The 25,602-nt window shown below is 40.2% G+C and overlaps 1 protein-coding gene across 6 annotated transcripts in view; it reads right to left on the bottom strand.

Moving 5' to 3' along the window:
• The window catches only part of SPAG16 (sperm associated antigen 16), a 667,175-nt gene that overhangs the window by 112,519 nt on the left and 529,054 nt on the right, over window positions 1–25,602 (bottom strand). For 4 of the 6 annotated variants that reach the window (XM_067548708.1, XM_067548713.1, XM_067548709.1 and 1 more), the window contains one exon: window positions 12,487–12,613. The exons of 1 other annotated variant lie outside the window; for it this stretch is intronic. In XM_067548708.1, coding sequence (XP_067404809.1) covers window positions 12,487–12,613 — 127 coding nt within the window. Of the gene's footprint in view, window positions 1–11,165; window positions 11,231–12,486; window positions 12,614–25,602 lie in introns of those variants that run through there. One more of the 6 variants, XM_067548710.1, reaches the window with a different exon arrangement.

Here is a 25,602-nt window from a genome sequence, read left to right on the forward strand (position 1 = left end):
TTGGGATTGAGGACTATGACCTAACATACCCCTCTCATGTGTTATCTTAGTGATCTGCAAACACTCCCCTTATGAAACAATTGTGCTTGAAAATGCATTACAACTCTGTACCATGAAAATTTTCGGTAAAGGATTCAATGCTTTTATCAAGCTTCTTAAAGGGCAGGCTTGTAAGTACAGCTAAAATAATAAAAAATAAATAAATCACCACTGTAGAGTACCTATTGTGTTATCTGGGACATATCAAGCAGATACAAGCTGAGACTGGCAGATTTATTGAGGTGAAGGAAGGGATATAGAGAGTAGAAATCACAGACAAAAATGCCACTTATAATTCTTTTCTTTCCTTTCTTTCTGAAAGAGTCCTTTTCCTTTGTGTGAAAGCAGAGCCTTCATTTACTAAAACATATCTTTGAGATATTAATTTACCAGCAGAGAATTTAAAATAGACAACTGCAACTCCATCATGGCATACCTTCAGGAGACAAAAGCTACAGAGGAGCCTGAAATAAAACCCTAGGATCTGAACTACCACTAACTTTGCCAAGGTGAAGGGGGAAAGAAAGAGAAGTCAAAATCCAGACTGGGATTTAAGTTTCACGGTAGGACCATTCTGTACAAAAGACCACACCAAACCCTGAATTCAAATAATGCTGTATTTTAGGGATAGGGTTCAGCTTAACTCACAGCTAAACTGTGCATCTCAGGCTCACATCTAATAATAATAAACAAGATCACCTTACAGTACAAGAACAGATAAATCTGTTGAGGGGAATAATGACACATTCTCCTACTAGTCAGTAATCACATGGGCCTTTAAGATGAGGTCATGTGAGGGTTAAATGTCCCTTGTTCCAAAAGTTTGAAATTCTCTCTATTATAAAAGGGTTTAAAATACGCTCCTGAATGATTTACAGCCAGACACGTACAAAAGAAAGAGTAATGGAGTAGGAAAATACAATGGGCTAGAATTAGTCCTGGGTTATGCTGGTTTGATCCCTGGCATCAGAAAGTATCTCCCCTGGAAGGAAAAGCATCAGGTGATGGCAACACATTGGGCACCTGGAAGTCTGGTTAAGTTTCTGGAGGGTGGCCAGGCAGGGGAGCCAACACTCAAAAATAGATATCCGATAGAACCACATGACAGATTGGCCTCTCAACACGTTCTTCATATCGCATCCTGAGGAGCACCACTGCTCAGGGCCCGGAAGGCCACTTAACTTTCCAAGCAGTACGATCACTAGGGGAAGGGCAAAAACAACATGCCGGGAGGGGTCTGAGCAGGTGCGTGTGGTGCAGTGGTGCCAATATAGATATTTTGGTGGGGTGTTTTTCCAGTCCCTCCCCCCCATTACAGTCCCAGCTAGTCTCGCCCCACCCCGACAAGAATGTCAGGTCTCCTTTGGTTACGGAGTCTCTCTTCTCTCTGACCTGCATGATGCAGGAGTTGAGTTCTCAGCGGATTCTCCTTCACTACACCATGAAGGAACAGACTCCTTGTGTGCTAGGTCGCAATACTGTTTGGCCTGGCCACCCCTCTCTCTGGACAGAGGGGCCAAATTTCAGTGGTGTTGTGAGCGGTGTGCCAGGTCATAAAGCCTCTTACTGAAATTGGGCCTGGTTGCCCTTCATTTATATGAAGGGACAGCCAGGTCAAATTTCAGTGGCACTATGCACTTGGAGTAATGCTCTGCATGCCTTGGCGTCAGCTGTACTGATTTAGTACATGGGACCACTCCTAAAACAAGGGCCCACTCCTTAAAAGTGGCCAGGATGTCCCTCCTTCTCCATTCCCCCAGCTCCACAGCCTATAGAACTTGGAGCAAGTGCAAAAACCAAGAGAGGGTGATTGCTCCTGGCACCGTTGGTCTGGGAGACCTGCTTGCTATGTGTGAGAACCACGTTGCCGAGGGGAGGATGATTGAGTGACCCCAGGTTGTTGTTCTGGACACCAGAAGGAAATACTTGAAGTAAGCCAGGCAACAAGCAGAAAAACAGGCAAAATTAAAAAAAGGTATTTAGAGTAAATTATTTTCTGAGCTCTATCCTCATTTTATAGCGGGGTAGTCTAAGGCAAACAGAAGGTAAGAGCAAATCTGCCTGGGCCACAGTGTGACAGTCATGTTTAGAGTGCAAGAGTCTCTCACTCTGAACTGTCACCATTTGGGATCTGAGGTGTCAGCTCACCCTCACATCCCACAGAGGCCAGCATTTAAGTTGGAGAAAATGGCTTCCCTCAAAGGCTTAGTCAGATCCGTCAGGGCTTTCCACCTGGACTTTGATTCTCATGTCCATGAACTTAGGGACTTGTTGCTCCGGAACTTCCAGTCTTTGGCCAGTTAAATTATTAATTTTTAGAATTTAAAAGTGTCCCATCTCCTTGCCTCTGGGCTCAGGTAGGTACATTAGTAAAAAAAAAACAATACTGCACTCAGCAAACCTAAAGTAAAATTACTTACCTACACATTGTATTAAAGCAGGTCCTCCTGCAGCAGCCCGTCATGGCTAGAGGTGGCCCCAACCTCAGTTTTCCCATTGCAAAGTTCCTCATAAACTCCATCTTTGATTCAATAGAGCCCTGGCGTCAGGCAAATGTATTAACACAAATTGTTCAAAATAAACCCCCCTCCTCCGAGTCACAAGTATAGTCCACCACTATAATAGGAAAGCCAGGCTCTTCCTCAGCCTCCTTCTTCAGAGTGGCGGTTCCCACGCAACTCCCTGGTGTCCCCAAACTGAACTCAAAGCCCAAATGAAAAATGAACAGTGTCTGCTTGCTTTGGTCATAGCAAAAATGCAAAGTAACTTAGATTCGCCCAGCCTGGGCTTCAGGTCTGAGTCCTTCCTTCGTTGTCCCCAGAGCTGGATTATTCCCTTGGATCTTATACAGTCAGATTAATTTGATACTTTATTTTATAAATCTCTCCTTTTTTATTATATTATATAAATAAAGGCAATATTGATCCCTTTATTTAAGTATAATAGAGTAAACCTTACTCAAAGCACAAAACCTGACTAAGTTGTTGATCTTTACGAGAAGCTTTCATGGAAGAAAGGATAGGATGACCTTCAAAGATCTAAAGTGTCTGATTGTCTGTGGGAATAAGCTAATCAGGAGATGAAGTCTTGTATCTAAGCCAAACTTTAGATGGAACAGTGAGGCTTCCAGAATAAAAGAAAGGAGATTTCATTAAATAATTGTAAATACATTCAGACTAGGAATTTACTAATTGTACCTTTGTGAACTGGAATTAATATAAATTCAAGTCACAATTAGGTCACAAGAGCAGCCAATGCTATAGGAAAACATTTGAGATGTTGAATAGGTTTATATTTAAAAATACTTGTCCCTAGTTTAAGGGGATTAAAAAAAAAACTATTGAAAAATATATTTTTCTGATTTATGGTTAGGTTCTAGAGAATCAAAATTTTGATATGTTACGTTCCAATTGGGAAGTGCAAACCTCCAATTACTTTCAGTTTGTGTTAGTTTAACATAGGGATTGCAAAATCATGTGGACGTTACTGACACTCACTCTCAGAACAAATGATTCCCCCTCACCAGGTTATGGGTTTAATGCCAGTATAGCCTAGAGTCCCGCTCTTCCTTAAAGAATAATGTTTAACCAGTCAGCTAACACCACATTCGACCTGGGCTACTCAACAAAACTAACAGACCAGTATATTACTCTAATAAGGTACCACACTTGCATCCAGAACCTTGTTTTAATGTTGGAGATATGCAGGCACATAGGAAGAGAATATTTAATGCTACAGTGTATCTACTTGACAAAAGCTGGCTCTATTAAACAGCTGTCCATCTTCCTGCACTTGAGGTAAGGAAGCATTCCTCCCCAACAGAGATGAAGAGAATATCAATGGAGTCAATCTTATCAAAGTGGTAAGAGCTCAAAGCAATTGCCTGCAGTAGTACTCAGTCACCATCACATTAGCAAAGACAATAGACACAAACATAGAATACAATCCTTCATTTATATAAAGTATAAAAATATTAAGCACTGAATTTGCAAACCCTACTCCCTCTCTTTTCCAAGATACAAATATTTCATACATTTTAATTCACAAGTATATAGTGGAAATGTAGTTATACATATTCAAAAACTCTTTCCCTTCCTTTCTACACATTTAAAGAGCATGGACTATGGTCACCCTGAAAAATGTTCATGTCATGGCATAAATATATAGTATAACTCTCCCCTTGGTAAACAAAGGAAAATTACTCACTGGCAATTCCCTCCCATTGGAAGGCAGAGACAGTCAGGAGTTGACAATGCTATGGCTTCACCTACAAGGACGCAAAACACCTGTCAGTCAAATCCTACCTATGAAGGCCCTGGACAATCCACTTCTTTCCAGTTAGAGAATTCCAGAGGTGCGGGGGAGGGGGGAGGAGGAAGAGAGAGAGAGAGAAAAATCAGATGCAATGCAGATGTCAGAGAAGGCTGCCTGATGGGGACTAAGGACTTATCACTGAGCAGTTTTGCCTTGTTTTACATCCCTATATTCCCATTCTATCCACTGAGTCAGTCAAGAACAGCCAATAGATGTAATAAGCAGTACCTGGAGAAGAAGGAGGGCTTATATTAATGTGTTGCTTGTAAGACTTTAACACAAAGAGAGACATCCTGAGTTACAGAAATACAGCCAGGCAGCACAAGGGAAGAGAATTTGGCCATAGGCCAACAGGTGCAGAGGACATAGGAGCTTCCACATGGAGTCCACTGAAAGATGCACCAGTTTCAAAAACCAGAGCTGTTTGAGCGTGAGGGGACAAACACACCACCTCTGAATTATTCTTGGTTATTTTCCTGGGAACACTGGGGATTTGGGGCACCAGTAGCTGTTTGTCCCAATGTTTTGCAAAAACTCCTGTGAGCAGGGATCTGAGCTTGATGAACTAGGTGCAAATGCAAAGGAGTTTGGATGATAAAGCCGAGGTGAAAAATATTAAACCTCCATTGTCTTCATTAGTGATGGCTGAGTCAACAGTAGAACTGAAGACTGATGTCCTGAAGAGCTCCATGTTAGGATATCAACCAGACACCCAGATGACCTACTACCAAAAGGAGAAGAGTGGTCCTTGTCTTCTTTATTCTATTTACATTTAGACTGCTGACTACTGGTAGCTCCACTATCATACATGCTTGTGGAACATTGGGGATTCTCAAGTTTGGAGGGCTAAGAAGATAGCCTGAGGCAATAGGAGATTTATTGTCAGTCTCTGTTGGTCAGAGAAAGACTATTCTCCTTGAACCAAGAGTGGATCCCCACAGACACCTCAACTCAAAAAGCTGGCATCTGTACAGATGGCAATGGGAAAATTCAGGATAGAAAAGGGAGACCCACTAAAAGTGGAGTTAGGAGAACTGCTAGGCAAAGGCGTACTAAGCTAACTTGGGAAGAAAGGATCCTGGAAGTCATGGATAGATTGCCACCAGGCTACTTGGAAGGACTTAAGAGGCCAAAGATGGGCCAGGAACCATACCCACACAGCCTGCAAAATGACCCAGACCCTTTGAAAGACCTACTGAACTAGCTGGCTCTCTGGGTTGCTCCTCACTTGAAAGCGCATCTCATTTAGCAACCAAGGACTCTGAGGCAGAGATCCTGGCTACGTTTACACTGACGGCGGCAAAATCACTACCACCAGATCGATCTTTCAGGATCGACTGAGTGGTCAGTGAGACCCGCTCAATCGATCAGGAAGTCGACTGAGTAAGTCCAACCCCTCAAGTAGCGTAGCGCTGAGTTGACGGGAACAGCAGCACAGTGTGAACAGCGTGCAGAAGGGAAGCTGAGCAGTCAACGTCAGTTATGCAAACCACGCAGAGTAGTTTGCGTAACTCCCATCAACTGCCACCGTATCGCGCGGTCACTGTGAACCAGTCCCCTGTCTCTGCTGGATTCGTCTTTCATCCCACCTCAGATTCAGATTCCATCTTTTGGTTTGGCTTTTTTCCCTTATTCCTTTGTTTTAAAGAGGCCTGGAAGGTAGGACAGAAGCAGAATTATGGACAAAAGAAGCTGAAATATGGATGAGTGACACGGACTCCAATTATTCCACGCAGAAGAAGGCAAAGGAACTGGAGGGAAGTGGACAGATGAGCTGTTAAATACATGGTTGATACACCTCCTTTCTTCCTGATAGGTGCAGCTTTACCACTGCATGTAAGATAGAAAAACGAGAATGAAAAATAATCAGAAGTAGGGATTTTTGGTTTGTCTGAATTTTTAAACCAAACTCAGAAAAATGCCAGTACAATTGCAAAGGATGAGTCACATACAACAAGCTATATTTATATATTCTTCTTATTTTATCCTCAATGAGGTTGGATCTCAGACCTTGAACTATGAAGGAAAAAGTACCCTGAAGAATAATTAGTGTTGTTATATAATCTGCCTTTTGGATTTAAAAAAATGCAGGTCAATAGAATGCTTGTAATAAATAAAATAATATGTATATATAAAATAATCACATGCCTTTCAATACAGAAATTAGAGGCATACTAAAAAACTGCACAAATTCAGAATATCATTGTCCTATTTGGAGAAAATAAGCTGCTGCTACAAAGGCTAACTCTGCAAACAATGCGTGAGGGTTATATTTTTTTGTGAAGTATTATATTAACCATAAGTAAGAGGTTACTAAACAAAGTGCAAGGTAAGGACACCAGGAAAAAATGGGGAGATAATGGTGCAGATTCAATCCTGCAACTGAACTCTAGACTGATCCAGTTTGTGCCAGCTGGCTGTGATCCCCAAAAGCTGAGGATTGGTGGAGTGGAGGTGCATTGTGCCTTGCCCCTACGACCGGGCAGTTACTGCAGGAGAGCTGCATTAGACTAAGTGAGAGCTCTCCTTGCTGGGAGACGCCTCAGCTGGCCAGTTAGAACTAGATTCCATTTTGTACCTCCTGATAGGTGCAAAGTGACCAAAACAAGGGGAGAGAACGATAATGTCACTGTCATCACAGCCATTGGCACCAATTTCTAGCAAGGATCTGGAACCAAAACTCCAGCAGAAGTTAAGGAAACAAAATAGTTTTTGGGTGTGATTCCCATTGCAGGATCAGACTCTAAAATACAATTCAGTACAAAATATCAAGCAGAAGTAATTATTTGCTTGGTTTCTTTTTTTAAGGCACAACACATAACAAATTAGCCGGATCTGAATGTATTCTTTCTCCTCTTTTAGAAGAAGGATTATTTCTGTTACACCCCTCCCCTGTTGTCAAATTACTGTAAACTAGGTTATGCCTTTAGGTTACACCAGTCCAGGAATAGCCCCAGGAAGTATTGTGCTTCACAGACCTCACGAGTCACAGCTACAGCTGACTGAAAAAAGAAAAACATTTTTGTATAGAATTTATGAGTGTGGAACTGTTCCCTTTTCACAGATTTAACAGTGAATCCATTTTCCATAAACATTTCTGTGAATTTTCCAAAGTTTTAAGAGAAATGATCAAAATCAGGTTCTATCACAATTTCAATCATGATTTCAATAAAAAAAAAATGAACAACAACGTTTTGGAAACATTCATGAAAAACAAAAAAAAGTAAGATGTCAACAATTTTTGGAAAAAACTTCTATTTTCAGAAGGCGGCTATTTTTTATCTACTTTTTCTTTGTGCTAAAATATCCCCCCAGCTCTAGTCACAATTCCTCCCCTGCTATTTCCTTGCTTCTGGATGTAATAATTTACCACTGACCTACACCAGCAGTTAGTTACTAACCCCCCACCAGGTGCTGATTTATCTATTCTGGCTAGTGAGGGGTCTAATATGGAACCAAGGTTCACCCCTACCTTCCCATCTATTGCAGAGAGTGGAGAAAGCCAGGATAGCCTGTCAATAGAAAATGTAAAGAGGGTTCTTACTCTCTTGTGCTGGTGTACAGTCTAAGTCCCCAGGTAGCGTTTAGTACTCTCTCTCTAGGGCTATGTCTTCACTGACTGCGGAAATTCGCCATCATCAGATCAACTTCTCTGGATCAACTGAGCGGTCAGTGAAGACCCACTCAGTCGATCCAGAAATCGACATATTAAGACCACCTCCTCAAGTAGCATAGCGCTGCATCGACGGGAATGCTGCTCCCATTGGCACAGTGAAGTGAAGACAGCGCGCAGAAGAGAAGCAGAGAAGTCGACGGGAGTTACGCAAATTTTTTGCGTAGCTTGCGTAACTCCGGTTGACTGCCGCCGAATCTCGGAGGTAAGTGAAGACAAGCCTTAAGAGGTCAGCAAGAAAAGGGTGAAGAACATCAGAGGAACTCTAAAATGTACACTGTAGGTCTGAAGATTATAGATTTTTCATCACACCGTAAGTGCTAGAAAACCACACATTACATGTTTCATTTTCACAGAATAAAATACTTGTCCTTTTCTTAAATTTGCACATTGTTCAACCAAATAAAAACAAGCAGAACAGCTTTTTATTTTCCACCTAAAATAAAAAGGAGAGGGAACCTCTGAGCTCAAAGTCTGTACAAATTGCATTTAAATGTTTGTTTTAAATTCAATTCTACATAAAATAAGATTAGTGGTTATTTCTAGTGCCATCTGAGCAGCCTACAGTCTTTTGCTAATAATGTACTACTTAGCCTGGGTGTTTTTGCAAATAAAATGCAGACCAAATTAACTGAAACTTCTGTTAAAGGATATCCCATTTATGAAATCAACCTTACATATTACAGAAAATGACTATGTATTCAATTTTGTTTTGGCACCCTTTTACTCAATTAAAAATGACTACAGACAAATCCCTCTTGTTGTTTGACTTGAGATCATGTAGTGTATGAGGATCAGAAGGTTAGAATTGCTGCTAATTCCTGCTAATAAAATTGCTAATAAAATATTCTAAGCAGCACAGGCATTGACCTGTATAGTTAAGGTTGCCCAACACTTTCCATTATAAGACCCAGGTTTCAGTTCCTTATAACTTTTCCAACTTCAAATGATTCAGGCTGAAATTTTCCCTGTTGAGTGTCTGCCTAAAAAAAGTTTCAGCTCAAATTACTCTGCTGTTTCTCACCATTAGATTGGGAAAAACTACAATTTTTGCCCATTTAAAAAAAATTCTCACAACCATTTTGTTGCGAAGCTCTAGCGCCTCTATGCTTTGGAGCAGTGACTTGAGATTTGGCAGGAGATTTTACAGGCATTTCCTAACTATTGAGCCCTGGCAACCTTAATGTTCTTTTAACAGTGTTTTCAGATGTCATATAGACATACAGTGAGTCCTTTCACATGTTTAGAGAGCTCAGCAGTCTGTAAATCACAGCATACATTGCAGCAGAAATCATATAGTCATCATACTCCTTTTACATAGAGCAGAATTTTTTTTCTCTCTCCCCAAAATGGGTGCAAACTGGCAAAAAATGTCCCATTCCACAGTATCTGCCAGGTATATTAAACTGCATTACATTTTCCTGGTATTACTTCCTGGTTTCTGCATCTCAGCCACAGTCCAAATGTCTCTCCTTATGCAACAGGATGGTAGTATATGCACATTAGGGTTCAAAGAGAATGTCCTGAAGCTTCTATAGTTCTCACTCTTTACACTAACAGTTGCTATTAACTGTGCTGTTCTTCATCTTTTCAGGTGTATTTGCTGGATGGCAACTGTGACAAACACCTGAGTGCATCATATGCTGCAAGCTTGGTGGCTTGCTGATGAGGAAAGGAGGGGTTCTGACCCATGCATGGTTTGTGAATGTTAGTTGCAGGTCTGTAGGTGTCAGACAGGTGATATAAGCACCTGGAGATGGTGGTCAACTTACTTACTAACAGCCAGATCTATTTTTAATAATAAAGGATAAGTTACAGAAATGTTAGGCCCCAACACTGCACAGATTCACCCACATGCCTAACTATGAATACAATGAGCCAATGGGTACTCAGAGTGGACAAAGTTACGCAGATGTGCATGTCTTTGTAGCACTGATGTTAAGCTTGATCCTGATGATCAAGTCCCTCAGTGGGCTGTGCCCTAGCTATCTCAAGGACTGTCTCGCTTTCCATACCATGAGCTAGCATTGTAGTTTCTCTCAGAAACCTCCCTGAAAAACCTGAAGCTATATTTACAATGAGACTTGCAAGCATAAGGGTGTAATATTTTGTTTACATAGGTATAAATTGAAGACAATATCTACACCTAAGAAAGTGATTCAGTGAGAGAAAAGCTCAGGCAGAGAGAGAATAGACTTTACTATTGATATTCAATCAGAGAAAAACTAAGGCAGAGGGGGCCCGATCCAAAGCCCTCTTTAGGTAACAGGAGTCTTTCCATTAACTTAACTGGGCTCTGAGTAAGGCTCAGAGAGAAAATGAATATCCCTGTACCGGTCATATGGATAGCAGCCTTCAACTACCTGAAGGGGGGTTCCAAAAAGGATGGAGCTAGGCTGTTCTCAGAGGTGGAAGATGACAGAACAAGGAGCAGTGGTTTCAAATTGCAGTGGGGGAAGTTTAGGTTGGATATTAGGAAAAAAATTTTCATTAGGAGGGTGGTGAAGCACTGGAATGGATTACCTAGGGAGGTGGTAGAATCTCCATCCTTAGAGGTCTTTAAGGGTCTTTAAAAGCTTCTAAAAAGAACTGCATCACAGCCGCCAATAAGCACTTCTGCCAACAGTAACATTCAGAACAACAGAACTGGCAAAGAGCATCTTCAGTAGCACCATCTGGTTTCTCCCAGTAATGTTACAAGGAAATGAGGCTTTCTTGGTAGCCGGACTGGAGAACTCATTTTCATCAGATGTCATATTGACAAAGGATCTTGCCATCTTCAGACCAAAATATAAAACCCATCTCTTTACATTAGATTTCCCAAGGTAACTACCTTAAAATGGTGGCAAAAGAAAATCAAACAAAAATCTTCTATTAAGTATAATTACAGTGCTTTACAAGGAGATGAATATTTTATTTATGTGATCTTTATATGCGTATATCTCGGTGATGGGAACAAGACACATAATTAGATTTTAAGCAATTTGGGGCAGGGACTGCCTTTTCATTCTCTGTGTATACAATGCTCAAACCAAAAGAGCCTGTAATCCTAATTGGGTCATCTAAAGCACTACCAGCATACAAATAACAGAGATACAGATACTGCAAAATTTTATTTTAGTCAGATATTGCTTATGACTGCATTCTTTTATATTATGGTTTGTGGTCATTCTTCCCAGCTTGACATCTCTGTTGCGGTTACTCCTGCAGAGAAAATTTTGGATTTTATCCAAATGATGGGAAATTTTGTTCATTCAGACTATCTGAAGCTGATAAGCTTTCTACTGGAAACTTTCCATCTGGCTCAAAATACTGCTACTGCATTTTTCAGGGATGTGACTCCTTTACAAATGACCCTACATTACATTCCAGGTATGAAAAAGCAAAACTGCTTCAAATCCAATTCATGAAGAATGTGAGCCATTTTCCTAAACTTTATACTCTTATACAGAACACAGCTGAATTTTGACTTGTGGAAGTAGTGGAAAGTGTATAATGGCAACATAGTTTCTAGAATGACAATACATTCTTTAATGATTAAATCTAGAGATCTCTAAAATTCCTTTATAAAATGCTACAATGTTCTAAGGAACATTTTATAGTAATAGCAACTCAGTGAAATAATATTCTATATTCTGTAATATATTTTTTTTTTACCATTGTGACTATAGTACTATTATTAGTAAAGTGCTGCTGTCTCTCATTTCTCATATTTGATTTAAATGTTTATTTCTGTGTGTCTTATACATTGGCCTCAATGGCACTTAAGTGCATGCTTAAAGTTGAGCACGTTTTAAGTTGTTCTGAACAGGAATGTTTCCCAGAATAGGGGCCTAAATTTGTACTGTGATACAACTGCTTATCTGCCCCTTGGAAGTGAAGATTAATGTCCTGTGTAAAACAAAGCTATTTTTGTTCATTTTGTACAGTGGCACTATTAAAAATAAAAAAGGAACAGTCACTCACAATGCTGGTGATGTAATATATGGCTGATGATGCAAAAAGTGTTGAGCTATACATGCATTTCAATTCTTTGTATGTAATACACCACTTATTTCTATATGCGGAGCTCTGCAGGGAGAATAATAGGATTTATCATGGGTGGTTATGAAACACAACTGTTGTATAAACGTGATGGAGCAGTAGAAAAGGAGGAGAAATAAATCTCTCTCTTTTCCTCAGACAGTGAGCATTTCTGACCTCTGTAATTCTTTTTTTGCATCATTGTAGATGTTTAGTTTTAATAATTGAGCATTAATACAATTTGCCAAATTAAAATAAGTATGGGTCACATCATTAGCTGGTATAAATGGGCATAGATTCACTGAAGCCAATAGAGTTATCCTGATTTACACCAATTGAGGATCTGGCCTCAGAAATTTAAACTCAGTTACAAAATGCTTTCAGAGCAAAACACCTCTTCTGATAGTCAGGACTGCCAGCTTAAGAAAAGATCTTACCAGATGGGTCGAAGACCACCTGATTGCCAGGATGGGGGCCTGCATCTATAGATACCATAGGTGTTACCTTCCGAACATCCCAGAATTTCATCACACCATAGGAGTCACAGGAAACAATGGTGTCACCCTGCCAAGTATTAAAAAATGAATACATTATTATTTGTACTACCGAAAGGAAGACAGCACTCTGATAGACATGGAGCTGATGAGTACTGATGTTAAGAATTCTGAGATATACCAGTTTTACAAACACTGTAGGTTATCAGGATAGTGAGGGGAAGTTATTGAATATTCTCTGTGACTGTTTTGATTTAACTTATATCAGGGGTAGCGAAATGTTTATTATGCACCTATAATGCCCAAATTTAACATGGTCTGAACATGAAGGTAAGAGAATGGCTTCTCAGATAAGAACACTCCAGCACACACTTGAAAGACAATGGGGCAAGCTGTTAGTTTCAAGGATCCTGTCTCCAACCACTTGCAAACCTGGTCATGCCAAAACTGGGAGTGACCGGACTAACGGGCTATAAACAGTGAAAAGGTGCCCAGATTTGGGGGCAGGCATTATCCAGGGAGGTGTCAGTGAGCTCTGACAAGAGACAAGCTGACACAGAGAAAGCCTCTGTGGAGGAGTTCATAGGAAGTGAAGTCTTGGGGTCCCCATGAGGAAGATGGTTAAAAACCTGGTAAGCTAGATATGTCTGCAGTTTGTTTCATTGTTTTTAAGATTGGTTTTCTCTTAAATGTTTTTGTTCTAAATAAATAATCCTTGTCTTAGAGGTGGCTTTTTATGATGACCACTGTCATTGCCCTAGAGGGAACAGAATTGCGGGGTCTGGACAGAAGTCAGATCTGCTGAGGTAACCATGGTCGATACACAGAGGACTTCAACCCAGGGCCTGTTCTGAGAGTGGGCGATCCCACCTGAAGACACAGGCGATGGCTGGAGGCCTGAGACCTAAAAGGGGTGTGCTCACAGGGTCCAGGAAAGATGCAGTTAGCCTGGTAACTGTGAGAAGCTCTATTTGGAACTGAAATCATATCTTTAAATGCTTTTGTGTTTTGCTTGTTGTTTTACCCTTTGGAAAACAGAAAATGGTGAATGACATTTTTAAAAATAATTTATCTAAAAACCATATTTCAGAATAAAATGGTCATAAAAATTGTTAGGTTAACTTCACTTTAATCTCACATCAATTATATACACAAAACAAGATTTAAATATTAGCTACATTTGATGTTAACCAGCACTAACATTTTGATTTTTTAAGTTATTTTGATTATTAAGGTTTATGTTTATTTTCAGAGAAAGCTTATGTAGTAACTGACTGTTAATAAAGCTATTACTGGTCGTTAAAAATATAAATACACACACAATAAATATAATTAGTACAGTAATCTCATCAAAACTCAATCAATATAATACTTAATCTTTCATTGCAATATAGCATAATCGTAGCCTGCACTGGGCTAGCCATGGCAGATGGTGCTATTGGAGGAATTTAAAGAGGCGAATTATCATGTCCGCTGTCCCCAAGGGAACAGTGTACACACGAGCTTGTATGATTCATCTCAGGATCAGCCCTTTGCTTAATATCACAGCACTTGGATTCAAGATACCAGTAATAGTGAGTAAGGACAATGGAAACAAAGGGTTACATGTAAAGTGAAATCTTAACATGCTTTCTAGAGACTCCATTTAACTATTAGACGAACCTCATGTCTAATGATGTTTATCACATCCAAAGCTTTTTGCAGCTTCTTCTATCAAGGTAGGCAGAAATCCTGTTTTCATGAATGTAAACATACTGCCTACTTACTTCCTAGGTTCAGCATAAAGGGGTGTTTTCTTTGCCTTCTCTTTATAGCCCCAAAGATCATAAACCCACCTTCCTTTCACTTGTTTTTCTGTTCTTTTCTGTTGACTAGATCTCTTTGATAACTTTCTATGTAAATGAGCATCCATTGTGTTAGCTTACATGCTTAATTTACATCTGACAGAGAGAAAGGTGAGTAAACATCTTTTGTCTGACAGAAAACCTGTTTCTCCACCTCTACTCTGATACAGAATCTAAGAACATATTTCAGAACAAATGCATAACTGCATCATAGTATCTGTACATATATTTCACAATGATATTACAAACCTGTGTGACCCTGGCTTTCATTTAAGACCTCACATGACATTCTTTGGTGAACCAGAATGTACATACCCGAATCAGGATATTTTATAACCCTCTTGCTAGCAGCCATTAGGAGTTATTGAGTCATAGAAGGCCTAACCAAAATAAATAAATACATAAAAATAAAAAAATTTAAAAAAAGAAAAAGAAAAAGAAATAAAATTACATTTAAAAAAAAACTTCCAGTTTGCTAAGGTTGTGAGTCAATCAACAGAACAAGAATCCAAGTCTCTGGCCATATTTCTTCATGAGGGAAATCATGAGCTGACCATCACATAGTTTCAGTTATTTTACTTACCACAATTTACACCTAGTATTAATTTCAAACAACATAATAGCTATATCAAGAGGGCTGCTCATATCTATAAATTCTCTGATTTTTCATCAGTTATAGAAATAATCCATGCCCCTTTTTTCTTCAATACACGGAGGCCCAATGTGTTTTACTGACTCAGCTCATGATGCAATGCCAGGTAGGGCTATGTACCTCTTGCGTCTGCATGTTTTATCCCATATATACAAAATAGTCATGTTTTTCAGAGGAATATTATAAGAATTCTGGGAAAATGGCAGGGGGAGGTTACTTGAAGTATGTAGAAGGGGAATTATGTTAATGTTAAAATACTTAGGGGTCATGCATTTATTCAGTGTCAAAACTCCTGAGGAAAAAATACTGCACAAAGAACGACTCTGTGAATCTCAGGCAGGAAGTTGAAAGTGCAGGGTAAAATAACTGAAACAGTGTGAATAGTGGCTCAATATTACAAGATAGGTTATTGCATCAAAGCAATGGAAAGAGACTGAGAAATGCTGCCAAACTCGGAAAGGCTTTTTTTCCCTCTACTCTTTGAAGTGATGCAGAAAGAGTCATAGTTTTGCACCATATATTGGAAAAATGTGAAAGGCATATATAATGAAGTCTGGTCTTAAATGTATAAACTGTTTAAAACAAGCAAAGGAGCTTTCCACAGCTCTGCTTATAATAGATTATACATTCCGATATAACTTTTTGTCATGTTAGTTCCTCAGCAAACAATAATTTCTCTTTAAAAATGTTGAGCCTGATCCTGGAACCCTTACTCATACGCTCTTCTTAAACGGTCTTTACTCATGCAACTCAGAGTGTCCCATTGACACTCTGGCTTATGTTGTGGCATTTAGCAGCCCAGAGTAGGAAACAAGATGGAGCTGCATTGCCCCACTGAGAGTTCCATGAGAGACTGTGCCTCAGGAAGAATGTGCATGCTGTAACATCTTTGGACTTCTCTGCTCAGCTGCCTAGGTTCATAGGCCAGTGCAGAGGGAAGGCGGAGGAAAAAGATCCGTCTTATTCCCCACCCCATATGGGAAAACTTGCATCCTTGATCAACCCTAGGAACTGTGATTGTGGAACCTAGGTAAATGATCAGCCTCAGAGGTAAGGTTTTCCCTGAAGCAAAACTGCCAGAGCTTTGATTGTCTCCTGACATGGGACATTAGCGTATGCTTCCCTCTGTCGGTTCACATAATGCACACAATGCATGGCCGAGTCCCGGATATGATCTTGAAAGGCCTGACAGGCATTGTAGATGGCATGAAGCATTCATATGCAGAATAGCTTCCTGTTCTGACTGCAGGCATTGAACTTTCAGTGACACCAGATGCAGTCCCAAACTTATAAAGGAGTAATCATATTCCTGATCGGTGGGGACTGAGTCAAGGAAACACACTGCTCTGAGCCGCTTACACCGTAAGACGACCAGAATCAGTGGAGGAAGTCAGACCAATCTGTCCAAGGGATGATGGCTTGGATGATAGACCTACTTCAGCCACATTTGAAGAGGATGAAGGTGCAACCTGGCATATTGGACTACTTGTGTGCATGCAGCCATAAGATCTAGCAACCTCAGGCATACTTGGGCTGTGGTTGAGGGTTGAGACTGCAATTCCAGATGTAGGTGGCAAATCACGTGGAATCAGTCGATCTGCAGAAATGCTCTTGAACTCAAGAGTCTAGCAGGCCCCAATGAACTCGATTCTCTGAGTTGGAGCCAGTGTTGATTTCCCACTGTTTAGGATGAAACCATGATGTTCAAACAAGCTGAACTGAACATGAAAGAGGACTTCTTCTCTGGACTTGCCTCTCAGTAACCAATTATCCAGATATGGGAAGATATGAATTCCCCTCTTCCTGAGGTACACTGTCACCACAGTCATGCATTTGGTAAAAACCTGGGAAGCGGAAGACAGACCAAAAGAGAGCATGGCATACTGATAATGCCGTGACAAACCAGAGAAACCTCCTGTGGCTCAGAAGAATTGCTATGTGGAAATAAGTGCCCTTAAGATCCAGAGCAGCAAACCAGCCATTGTGATATAAGGTGGGGAGGATAGTTGCTAGAGTGACCATATGGAATCTCACATATCTGATGTATTTGTTGTGGTTGTGGAAGTCAAGGATAGGTCTCATCTCCCCTTGGGCCTGGGAACCAGGAAATACTGGAAGTAGAATCCCTCTCCCTGCTACTGCTGGGAACCTCCCCTACAGTTCCCAAAGCCAATAAAGACTGAACCTGCTCAAGGAGCAGTGTCTTATGAGAGGGGTGCCTGAAGAGGGATGGGGCAGGTGGTAGGAGGAAGGATGGAGAGGGACTATATGACATAACCCAACCTGACAGTGCTTAGGACCCAGCTATCCATGGTAATTGAGTCCCAAACTCAATAAATATGAGCCAGCCTGCCTCCAAACAAAGGGGAATGGTGATGGAGAGGTGACAACAGGATCACTGCCCCGGACACACACATGAAAATGGGCTGGATGCCGGGGGAGGATGCGTCAACTGGCTAACTCCAGAACCAGAAAGCCTTCACCTCTGGGATCTATTTCCCTTCCTAGGGCAGTCCTGCTGCCTTGCAGGAAAGGAGGACTGTCTGAAGAAACACTGCAAGTGGTATTGCTGCTATTGTAATAATTAATTAATAATTCATTAATTAATTAATCATTAGTAACAAATAAATAATAATAATAATAAACAAATTAATAAATAATTAATGGCTGCTATTGAAATAATTAATAGTGGTGTCTCTATAGTGAGATTATAAACTCCCAGGGAATGCAAAGTAGCTTGGGAATTAAAAGAATGCAGGGTCTCATCTATCTTTTTTGAAAACAAAGCCTACTATCAAATGGCTAAGCCCTCAATGGTCTGCTGCACATTGGGTGCAATGCCCAAACTCTCCAGCCATGATGCCATCCTCACGGTCACAGCTGATGCCCTAATTCTGGCCGAGGCATCCACCATGCCAAAGCTGACACTAATGAAGTCTTGGCTACCAGACAGCCTTCTGCAATTAATGCCTTAAACTCTTTCTTGGTGGCTTCTGGCAACTTATCCACAAATTTAAACATGGTCTCCCAATTAACAAAGTTGTATTTAGAGAGCAACATCTGATGGTTCATGATGCGCATCTGCACGGAAAAGGAGGTATAAATCTTCTGCCCCATCAATCAATCCTCTTGGACTCTTTGTCTTTAGATGTAAACTTATATATCCCTGTCATGCTCTGTCATTTGCTGAAGTTACCACAAGAGAGTTAGGGGACGGACAGGAGTAGAAACCATCAAAAACATGCACAGGAACAAAGTATTGCTTTGTAACATGCTTTGCAGTGCAAAGCAACAAAGAAAGAATAATCCAAAGGGGCTTTGCAGACTCCAAGAGAATCTCACTTATCAGGAGAGCTACTTTTCCTGGAGCTGATGATTAGGGAATACCCAGCAGTTTATGCATGTTCTCCTGCAGAAACTCAGCCTGGATGCCTAAGGAGATCCTATATGCCTTAAAGTCCTCAGGCATTCAGGGAAAGGAAGAGCCCAGCATGAGAGAGTCATCTGGAGAGGAAAAAGAAGGAGTTTGCTGTGTCAATGACAGGTGCTGTTCTTGAATCACAGAATCTTGTTGGGATAACCCTGCAAGTCAGAGGGAATGAGCTTAGCAGTTGCTTATAACTGAGGTGATTCAAGAACAGGAGTCACCAATGGGACCAGGGATCTTCCTCTTCAGTGGGTTTAAGAGTGGAACCTCAAAACTGCAGGGTATCCCAAGGAGGCCCCTGGGCAAAGGCATATGGCCTTCATAGCCAGTAGCACTGAGCCAAGAGCCTCTGTCCCAACTGCAGCACCGATGGTAATCTGAGGATGGTCTCTGGTACTACTGATGACAAGAAAGAGGAGGATGACCCTGACCTGGATCTCAAGGAGTCCCAGATATTCTCCATTAACAACCGGGGAGCCAGTCCCGATGTAGTGAACAAATGATCGGACTCATCCGAAGCCCAACACAGCCGTAGCATCAGTGGGGAATTGGCACTGGTGGTACCAAACGAGACACACTTCCACATGGTACCAGAAGAGGCACAGGCACAGAGGCCAAGGGTGGCACTGAACTTGACAATGGGACCTGCATCAGGGCAATGATGATGCCGAAAGGCACACCAGTGTCGAGGGGCCTTCAGAGATGGGCAGAGATTGTCTGGGACCTGGGCAGTGCAAGCTGAGGTGCTGACGAACCCAGCAGTTCTACAACACAACCAGAGGGCGCCACAGGCACAACAGAGGATGAAGTGGTAGATGCTACGGCACTGGAAAATTCCTCAACTAGTGGAGAGTCGGGGACTGAGAAGCAAAGCAGGTCTGATGCCACCTGATACGCCAGCAATGTGGAGACAGTTTGCGCTGGAGCCAACATCAGCAGTACGGGACTCAACAGACACCCCAGGGCCAGAACTGGAGTAGGTGTTATGGGCTTCTGATCTCGGTGTGGTATTGGGGAGCAGTTAGATGGACCTGCTCCATCCCATGTGCTGGCAGGTGTATGGTGCCAGTCAGCACTCCTCTTAGAAGCTGAGGAAGAGTCTCCCTGAGCCCTACAGTGGTCCCGATTAATCTTATGGGACCTCTTTCTTGCAACAACAGAGGAAGGAGTATGATTCCTCTTCCTCTTGGGAGAAACCCGGAGTTCAAACCATGCAGTAGCATCACTAGCTGGTTCTGAAGGTGATCACCAATAAGACGAAGGCCTCAGGGCCAAAGTGGGCCTCATGACCTGCTCCAGAAGGTGTTGCTTTAGCTGTAAGTCTCTCATCTCCTGAGTCAAGATGGGAGGATTGCTAGCACTTTGAAAGACAGTATTAGAATTCCAAGCAACCTGGAGCAGTTACAGAATTGGTCTGAAAGCAACAAGATGAAATTCAATAAAGACAAGTGCAGAGTACTTCACTTAAGAAGGAAAAATCAAATGCACAACCACCATATGGGGAGTAACTGATGAGGAGGTGCTATTGCTGCTGAAAAGGATCTAGAGTTATACCAGATCATAATCTGAGTATGAAAAAACTATGTGATGCAGTTGCAAGAAACAGCTAATATTCTGGGGTATAACTACAGGAGTGTTGTATGCAAGATATGGAAGGTAATTGTGCTGCTGTACTTGGTACTGGTGAGGCCTCAGCTGGAGTACTGGGTCCACACTTTAGGAAAGATGTGGACAAATTGGAGAGCGTTCAGAGGAGAACAAAAAAAAAAAGATATGTTTTAGAAACCCTATCAGGAAAGGGTTAAAAAATCTGGGCATGTTTAGTCTTGAGAAAGAACACTTAGGAGGGACCTGATAATAATCTTCAAATATATTAAGGACTGTTACAGACAGGACAATGATCAACTGTTCTCCATCTCCACTGAAAATAGACAAGAAGTAATGGGCTTAATCTGCAGCAAAGAAGAATTAGGTTAGATAACAGGAAAAACTTTCTAAATGTAAGGATAGTTAAGCACTGGAATAGGCTTCTAAGGGAGGTTGTGGAATCCCCCTCATTGAAGTATTTTAAGAACAGGTTGGCAAACAGGGGTGGTCTAGGTAGGTCCTGCCTCAGTTCAGGGGGCTAAACTAGATGACCTCTTACAGTCCATTCTAGCCCTACATTTGTATGATTTTGTGATTCTATAGAATTTTAGAATATAGGGAGTCCAAATTCTGATATCAGAATTACATTGATGTAAACCTAGAGTAATTCAACCTAAATCAATGTAAGTACTTCTGATATACTAGTCTGTCAGAACAGAACGCATCTTATTGACTTCAACGGGAATTACATGAATTCAGGATCAGGCCTCAGATTATTACAATTTTAAAATGGGTCAGATTCTGTGTCTAAGCCTTGTACCTTTAATTTTCATTCCTTTTCTGGAGGTAATCCATGCAAGGAAAAAGCACAGGGTCATCAAGCAAATAGAGGCTTTTAGACCTGAAGACATCCATTGCCTTCCAAAGGAGAAGGTAATGACCTGCAAACCAGTATTAAGGTATAACTATAATGAAATGTTTAGGTTCATTTGCAGGAGGTGTAATATTTCAAAATTTATTTCTGGCGTATTACAAAGAAATGTTGGAAGTACAATAATGAAAAACGAACAATGGTCAGTCATCATCTACATTTCTCAGAAAGTAATGAGGGACAACACTTCAACTTTCTGATTACAAGGTTTTGAAAAATTATTCCAATCACCATAGAGTAGATGTTACAAAGTACTCAGCAGTACAGCAGGTTGGAACTTTTGGTGAAATATGCTGTTTTTTCAAAGGGCAATATTTTGCAAAGATTTATCAGTTTCCATGAAACGTCAACTGGGAATATTTTTTAGGTCTCAGGGAAAGACTGTGAATACCTGGATGGTTAGGGTACTGGCCTGGGATGTGGGAGATCCAGGTTCAAGCTGATTTGGCATGACTTGGGATGAAAAATTGTGCTCTGAATCAGGCAGAGCAGGGACTTGTTCTTGGAACTTTCTTTCTAATGCAAAATGAAAACAAATTTTGAAACCTGAAATGTAATTGTTGTCCTGTGGACAGCTCTACTCGGCACCGATAGCTGAGGGCAGGCCCTCAGAAGAGCTTATTAGCCAGATTTACAAACAACCTCTCCATGCTGAGTATTGAGCACTGTTAAAAATCTGGCTCAATATGTACTCATCTAATTCTCTATAGTTTCATTTGGTTCCTTTCACAAGGTTCAGTTTATATAAATTGCAAAGGCAAGTCAATCATTAAAAAAAATTACTTATACTTGTCTTAGAGGCAGTAATGACAATTCACAAATAATGGGTTTATTCTGAATTAAGTCTCAATGAAGCTAATTTTCAATGGAAAAAATACTGACACTGGAATTAGCTCTGAGGGCAAATACCGCAGACTTTCATAAAGGCATTACCCCATATTTTCAAAAGTTGGACACTCACTTTAGGTGTCCAACTTGAGACACCCAAGACCTGATTTTCAAAAGTGCTGAACATCCACAACTCTATTGAGTGGAGAGTTGTCAGAGGTCCAAGGGAGATTATCACATGGTAGCACCCAAAGTGTGGGAGGGGATGGGGCATAAGTAGGCATGAGGGACTTCTCTTTTATATGGATCCTCCTCTACCCCACTAACAAGGGGAAGTGGTACTGCATAGACCCTCCATGTAGGCTACTTTAAACACTAGGCTTTAGGAATAGACCACCACAACTCCACTTCCTCTTCCTTTTCTCTCCCATCTGTAGGTTATCCCATCAATATTGGCATTCCACTTATGAGAATCATTAGTTTCTATTATATCCAGTATATCATAATCTCTATGATTTAATATGACTTCTACATCTTTTTGCATGTTGCTTGTGCTTCTTGCATTCCTGTACAGTTGATTTAATGGGTTAATACCCTTCTTGATTTTAATCTTTTGGTTCAGAACATCTTCATCTTCAGCCTTGCTTTGTATACTTGAAGTATACTCCAACTCTCTTGTATTACATGAATGCTTGCTAATTGCTACCTAGTTTAAAGCTTGCCTAACAAGTATTGCCAGATTCAAACCAAGGTAATCAGCACTCCTTGTAGTAAATAATAACCCATCTAACCCAAACTCATATAACCATGGAAGGCATTCTGTAACTCTAGTCCTTTCCTTTTGATGGGTCTCTACTATGAGACTTCTCCTTTCTTTATTGTTGTTATAATTTAACATCTATATTACAATAACACCTAAAGGGCTCAACCAGGAAGGTGTCTCATTGTGCTAGGCACTGTATAAACATATAGTAAATGACAGTCCCTGCCCCAAAGTGTTTGCAGTCTTAGTGGTAAATTGTGAGTAGGGACAGTACATATCTGTACTGTTCTGGGAAAATAATGTGTCCTATATCTGCTGCAACTTACTCCTCTTATGAGCCAGTTTAGCTGCACTGAGCAGCACAAGAGAAGAGTGGAGTAACTCACAATCAAGCTAGGGTGGCCAGATAGCAAGTATGAAAAATCGGAACAAGGAGTGAGGGGGTAATGGGTGCCTATATAAGACAAAACCCCAAATACTGGGACTGTCCCTATAAAATTGGGACAGCTGGTCATCCTAAATCAAGCCCTTAGCTTGCACTTAATACAAGTATATCTAGCAGTTGATCTGCATCACTCCTGTTTTAAATTCTCATCCATGAAGTAATATGTGACCATATCAAAATGGATAGCTTCAAGTGTTATCTACAAGGATCATTACTATTATTATTTATTGTTTATACTGCAATAACACCTAGGAGCCTTAATCATGAACCAGAATCCCATTGTGCTAGACATTGTACAAACACAGAACGAAAAGATGATCCTTGCTCCTTACAATCTAAGAATCAGAATAAAATAATTTCTATTGTGTCAAAAGTTCTTGGCAGACATTTCACAGAATTCAGAACAAATATGTGGTATAATTATAAAACATAATAGTAATTTACAGTAAAAGTAAATATAAAAAGACTTATTTACATTTCATATTTACATGAAAATGCAAGAGACCTACACAAAAAAGATTTTAAAAATTTAGAGTTCTTATAAAAATTATTTAAAATGCTTATCAAATGTTTTATCAGCCTTGGCATACACTGAATGGTAGCTGATTATTAATGTGTAAATCAGTAAATGTGTAAATTGATAACTAACAAAGCTACTATGCTAAGACTGCCACTGAATGTTTTTTGTTAATGAGCTTACTATTCCCTTCTACCTTTTCATTGGCATAGTGTAATCTCTATTAACCCATTTCCTAAATCAAATGAGTTGGACCCTGAAGTTGTGGGACAGCAACTTTTTAATGAGAGTGAACAAAATATTAGAAAAGGAATGGAGTTGTGCTTTAAGGACAGTTTTTGAAGCTACATTTTATTTAAAGAATGAGAAAAAAGTAAGTGATTGGCGTGGCATCTTAAACTAATACATTCTGCCTCTGGCAATGAGTCTTTTTCAAATGCTTTAAAGAGGACTTGGGTTTAATTCTCATGTGAGCTTTCTGCATCTTCATCCCTATTATTATTATTTTATTTATTCATGAATAAGCCCTCTGCCTTGCTTTGTTTTCTTTTTCTTGCCACATTAAAAAGTCTTTTTATGATATATTTATCGTCAGAGTATTAAAGCAGTGGACCATGGTTTTCTTGCATGTAGGGAAAGAATTAAATGTGATCTAAGGAGAAATGTTGAAACTCCAGTACATCAAGGCAAAAATTGTGCTCCATTCTCTTTGTCATGCTTTATATTGCACTTCAACTGAGGAAACATCAACTCTGTTATTTCATCTAGTCAAACAGATCCATCATCATCTGGATGATTCACAAAGCTGATAAGACAGATGTTGGAAATTTGCTTCTCATATTTCATAAACTATTGTACATCTCTATTAGGTTTTTGCTCTATGGTAATTAAAAAAGGAAGTTGGTCTTATGATTAAGGGTCAATTCTGAGGCACTACGCAAGAACTCAGGAGATTAGGGTTGAATTCTTAGTGCTTTTTTTGCAAGTCATTTAATCTCCCTGTGCAAGAGTTCCCCATTTCTAAAATGGGAATAAAACACTTCCATTCCCCAATTCTTCATCTTTCTTGCCTGTTCAGACTGAGGTCTTTGGGGTAGGAAGCGTCTCTTATTATGTGTACAACTTACAGTCCTAAAGCACAATGGTTTGTCAGTCTCAGGTGGCACTTCTAGAGGATACCATAATACAAATAATTAATAATTATAACAACAAGGTTGAGTCTAACAGTATCACCAGCCATTGGCAGATATTAAAGAATTGATCTAAATTACTTTAAGTTTTTGCTAATTATGCTATCTCCTTTTCCTTTTAAAATTATTACTACAGTACATTTGTGAAAAATCTTAGTAACAATGATACTAATGTTACCGATTATCCTGTGTAAAGACCTCTTGATTATTGTTATATCTCATTAAAGATAAAAAATATGAACAGTTATGGCTCTCCATTAATAACAGACCTCTAAATATATGCACGGTAGATCTGTAGTGCCTAAAACATAATCAAATGGCTTTATCTAATTCTGATTGCGATAAACTCCTTTGGGGAGCTGCCCCTGTAAAGTCTTAACTCTGAAGGAGATTTATTAATTGCTTTGTGACATTCTGCACATCTTTTAAAAGGGTACAGTATTGAAGAACATCTAATGTAGGTTTCATTATGTTTTTTATGTTGTAAGAAAATTAGACATTTGTACTGAATTCAGACCTGGGGAAGGCAAGTGCAACCCATTTCCAGTCAGTGGTGTTGCACTCCCTTACACGAGGTCTGAATCTGATCCTTTGTTTTCAAAACTACAATTCTGTACATGAAAATAATATTTTATTATTAATGGATTATTGTGATTATATCATTAATCCTCCCACTGACTTCAATGGAAACTAGATCAAACCCTATGACATGCTCATGAGGATGACGTTTCTTTGAGTTCCCCCCCACAATCCCTCACCCCATCTTTTACTACTGAGTGTCTGACTGATGCCTGGCATGACAAAGTGTTTATGGAATAAACAGCCGAGAGTGTGGTCACCACAATTTCCAAAGAATGTAATGGTCATGTCTGCCT

The sequence above is a fragment of the Emydura macquarii genome, unplaced genomic scaffold, assembly GCF_026122565.2.
Source record: "Emydura macquarii macquarii isolate MOO-44397 ecotype Brisbane River unplaced genomic scaffold, CSIRO-AGI_Emac_v2 contig_1253, whole genome shotgun sequence".
NCBI classification, from domain to species: domain Eukaryota; kingdom Metazoa; phylum Chordata; order Testudines; family Chelidae; genus Emydura; species Emydura macquarii.